At 35.0% G+C, this 4,947-nt stretch overlaps 1 protein-coding gene across 1 annotated transcript; it reads left to right on the top strand.

Annotated features, from left to right (window-relative positions):
- The first annotated feature begins 278 nt into the window (after positions 1 to 278).
- On the top strand, positions 279 to 4,375 carry LOC104907530 (hypothetical protein). Its single transcript, XM_010696469.4, has 7 exons — positions 279 to 774; positions 1,985 to 2,128; positions 2,227 to 2,294; positions 2,424 to 2,474; positions 2,571 to 2,630; positions 2,721 to 3,164; positions 4,145 to 4,375. The coding sequence occupies exons 1-7, from the start codon at positions 645 to 647 to the stop codon at positions 4,181 to 4,183; spliced, it is 936 nt and encodes a 311-aa protein (XP_010694771.1). The 5' UTR covers positions 279 to 644; the 3' UTR covers positions 4,184 to 4,375.
- The last annotated feature ends 572 nt before the right edge of the window (positions 4,376 to 4,947 follow it).

Here is a 4,947-nt window from a genome sequence, read left to right as displayed (position 1 = left end):
GTTTATATCTACTTCTCTTCTATATCTATTTTTTTTTTAATAGGAGCCCTTTTGCTAATATTAAATCTATTCTAATTTAGTATGGATCAAGTGCACATAAATTTTTTATGGAGAGATGAAAATAGGAGAAATATAACTGGTTACTAATCAGAGACAAAATTTATATACAAGAGTTTAGTAAACTTTAACCAAAATAAACTATAACTAAAACTCCTAAACCAACTATAACTAAAACTCCTAAACCAACTACTTATATAATATAATCCATAACCCCCTAGAATACTAGATAGCGATACACTAGTATTCTAACACCTTCATCTTTCTCTCCAACAAAAAAAAAGAAAAAAACACCTTCATCTTTTGGTTCACGTCAAAAAGAATAAAAAAAAAGCCACGTTAATTTTGACAAAACCATAGAGAAGTAGAACGAATTGCTTCTGATACCCGGGCACCAAGAACAAATATATTCATCATATATACTCCCCAGAAAAAATATGAGCTTTCATGCACTGAGCTTATAAAAGTTTAAAATCCCTCTCTTTCCCCAAATTTCTAGCCTCAAATTCTTCGAATTTCAATTTGGATACCAAAAAAAATCCCATCTTTTGGGCAATTTATTAATCAGCCAACAGTATAAAAGAGAGATGAGAAGAAGAAATCAGTACAGAAATTACTATGAAGATCCATGTTTGACAATGCATCAACCATGGGCTTCTTTGCTTGTTTATGGCATTAAACGCATTGAAGGTAGATCATGGCCTGCTCCTATCAGAGGTACCCTCGCTTTTTCTTAACTTCAATTATCCAATTTCGTTTCTTTTTTTACAATAATTTTTATGTGTATTGTTTACTTTTCTTTTGGGTCTTTTTATGTTTGAAATTTTGGTTTTTTGAGTTTTTTACTATAGCTTGATGGTGAATTGAGTTTTTTTTTTTTACAACTATTGGTAATTGTTGAACTGAAATAATACATGGGTGAGTTTTTTTTGATGATGTAGTTTGAAAAATAAAGCTTATATAAGTTTTCTTTTATGAATATATATGATGGACATATTTATGGAATATTGGTATTTATGCTAATGCTGCTAACTTATTGTAGACATTATATGTGGTTCGACTAATTTTTGGTGCAATATGTGGTTGGATTATGAAATTAGGGTAAAGATCATATTGGTTAGATTTGTATTTGTCTGAGTGAAATATTTTTAACCTGTTAGAAGTTTCTGGTGGAGTGGACATCAAAGTATTGAGATTTATTGATAATTTAGTTATCCAGATAGTTTCTGTGAGAAGTTTCTGCCTAGGATGGACTCCTTTATTGTACACTGGGCTGGCCTGTGCCATACATACCGTCCCATGTGCGAAGTGGCACGCACTGGCGTTTGATGCACGTAGTGAACAGTCGTGTATGTGCTGGTATGTAACACAAATGTGCCACTGTATAATACATTTTGCTTCCTAGGATTAAGTAATCAACTATTCTCACCGCCCTTTGGTTGCCCCATCATTGAGATAGGGGCCTGATGTTGGTTTATCATGCTAGAAAAAGATGAACTTTGAATAGCAAAAGGCAGGACATTCAAATATTCTTGTGACTGCTAATGAAATTAACATTCAATTTGACTATGAAAAGAATGAAAGTCTTATAGTATAAAAGGGAGAGAGCACATTGAAGTTGTAGAACAAAACTTATGGGAAGTCACTCTGATAAAATAATGTATAATAAATAATTTGTCCCCTTCTATATTTTTGGAATCTCCCCCATTCTTTTAGAAGAAAAATGAACAAAGAAAAAAAATCAGAATAAACACTTAGTTTGGAACATTGGGGTAACTGTTTTTTTAGAAATTTCATATCATGAGCTTTTGGATATCTTTGCTTGGAAGGTAGTATGTCAAAGTAGTATGTACTGCTTTTGAAATTATGGAGTTCTGTTTATATTTTGAATTGCATTTGATTGTAAAGATTATCGAAATATCTGAAGGTCGGCTTTGGATTCATGCTGCTAGTAAGGTTCCAGATGTGGCTACAATAAAAGCAATGGAGAACTTTTACAGGGAGATATATGCACTAGATGGTGTGACTGATCTCAAATTTCCTGATCAGTATCCAATTTCAAGAATCATAGGTACATCATCACATCCTTCTTCCAGATTGCAGGATAAAGTTATAGATACTGTCACTATGCATGTTCAGTTATTTATTGATGATGTGATTCCAATTTAGGATGTGTAGAAGTTGTGGGCTCTCTTAGACGTGAAGAGCTGGCATGTTGGAAGGCAGTCCCTGAAGGGGTAGGCGACAAGCTTCTTATTATACTTGTTTCCTGCGACCTAGCATGAACACGTGTTTGTTGTGTACTAAGCACATATTTTCATTTTTGTTTAACCATTTAACCATGCACAACCCTGTGCCATCAACAGGTAAGGCTGGAAGGACTGACCGATTTCTGCTGGCTGTGTGAAAAACCACAGGTATGTGAGAGTTTTATAGTGTAAAAATGTTGATAGTGTCTACATTTATTTACGATTTCTCAGATCCTTTTTCCTAACCTGTGGTCCTTAATGCAGAAATTGTTGGATCCTCTGAAGATGCGAGGTGATCAGGGTGTTTATAACTTAGAAAGGAAGGTAGACAGAACATGAGAATGCCTTTTTTCCTTTTTTTTCTTTGCGAATCTCTCCTAGTATAATTTAGATTCCATTGTCTGTTTGTGGCAGATAGCTGAGGCTGCAATTAGAGGTCTTCTTCCAGTGGAAACTCCATGTGTAATAAAATTTCCACTACCAAATCCAGCAGATCACTATTCGCTGAGGCCAGGATCCTTGCCTTTTGACAAGTCTGAAAATAAAGTTAATGGAGCTGAGAAGCCAGTAAGTTTGATTGCAGCAATAGATGGTGCACGTGCAGCAGCTACACAGTTTTCAAGGAAAGATAATAAACCTCCTAAAGACACCCGTCAGGACAATAATATGAATGATAGAGAACTGACAAATAAGCTAAAAGGCGTCTTTCTGGAAGAGAATACAGGAAAGACTTGTGCTGACGCCGAGTCCAATGACAGGACTGTAGGGAAGACCAAATTAGATGATGTGACGAAACAAAAGCAGCGAGGTTCCAGTTCTTTGCGTATATTAGATCAGCCCCTTGCTGGCTCTTCTCTGGTAAGTGGTTTCTTCCTTAAGGTCATATGCATATGCTTTCATCTCTTACAAACTAATCATGGGCCAAATGAGGAAGATAGACCTCTCACATTTCCAGTATAGACTTTTGCGTTTACAAGCATACCATGAAGTAATCAAATAATCACGGATATGCAATTCTCAGTGTGAAATTTCTCTACGAGATAATTTTCTTGAGAAAAGAAAATTTTTATGTTGTTTTGTTTGCTTACATGCCAAGAAAGTACTTTGTGAAGTCCAAGTCTGTCAGTGCTCCACATATACTTGTTCTCCCAAACTTCATGATGACATGCATATTTCATAAATTTTGTTGATAGAGTTCAAGGGCATGATTGGATACAGAGTAATACATTAAGGGGGTAATACGAGACAAAATGAACAAAATGAAGATGATTGGAGGCATTGGTAGATGAGAAAATAGATAGTCATGCTGTAAGGAAGAGGGGGGGGGGGGGTATGCCAGTGTGGTGTGGGTAACTGTTACCCCTGAAATGAAGTTAATCGTGTCCCCATTTCTCCCTCCTCTTGACACCGTCACTAGCTTTTTACATCTACTGCCCTCAATCATCTTCATTTCCTTAATTTCTTTATTATATCTCCTACTTGTACTCTCAAAGGCATATTCTCAGAAAGCTAAAACACCACTTAATAAAAAACGGAGGGTTTGTTACTTTGCAGTCTCATTAACTTTAATTTATGGCAAATACTCTTTTTGATAAATAAAACTTTGTAACCATATGCGGACATTCACGTTCTGTCGCAAATGTCTGTGGAGCGTCTTCTTTTATATATGGGTGTTCTTGGAACCCCACTCTAGTCTTTCAACTATTCAACAACATATGTTGATTGTTGTACCTTGACTCAATACTCTCAGATCAAGTCTCTATTTATATTTTCTAGTTGTCGCATCTTTAAACATAAACATTGCAGTTTGATAATGAACTGATTTGTGTGGTTCCCAGATTTTTTCTGCAGCTGTTAAGGGAATTCGGCCAGTCTGAGTTTGTGAAGGGACACTTAAAAGGAAGCTTTCTGCATTAGTTATTGATTGCATAAAGCTACAACAACAAGCTCTGTGCATAGGTTATGATTGCAATTTCTTTATAATCGTGTTATAGATTATTTATGTATGTATGAATAGTGTCAAGCTCCCTCCAATATATTAATCCCACCTTTTTGTTATTCATGAATAATCCCATCTGCCCATTTTTCTTATTTATTGTTCCGCGTACATAATTTTGTGGTTTACATAGTTTCCATGTCCAAGTTGTTGCTTGCATATGTTACAGGCAGCATATATGTGCTTAAATTGATTACTAGTCTACTAGTTTTGATGCGAAGGCTAGTTTATGATCTGTTTTCTCAGCTTATTTTTAGTTCAATTCAATTTATTTCAGTTCAGCTCTGTACAATACTTTCTCTTACATATCACTATTTATTTCACTTCAGTTCAATTTTGTTTAGCTGTTTTATGTTGAAGAGAACATGACCTTAGTGGTTTGTATTGTATTGACCAGTACAATGTGCTTCATTGATAAATTATGAGAATGTTCAAAACGAATTGGACTCCTGTTTTGAAGGTATATACAAAAATGGGGATGGTGGGTTAGATGTAGAAGGACAATGGAAAATGGAAATGAGGATGCTTTTTGTTTTAAAGTTTGGCCAATTATTCTAAATCGATGGGAAAGTTAATTAAGCTATATAATTTCCATGTTTTCATCTATTTGAGGTCCTTAATTTTCATAGACTATGATATGATTCA

This window comes from Beta vulgaris, chromosome 4, assembly GCF_026745355.1.
Source record: "Beta vulgaris subsp. vulgaris cultivar EL10 chromosome 4, EL10.2, whole genome shotgun sequence".
Classification (NCBI taxonomy): Eukaryota; Viridiplantae; Streptophyta; class Magnoliopsida; order Caryophyllales; family Amaranthaceae; genus Beta; species Beta vulgaris.
Note: the sequence above shows the minus strand (reverse complement) of the source record. Positions and strands in the feature narration are given on the sequence as shown.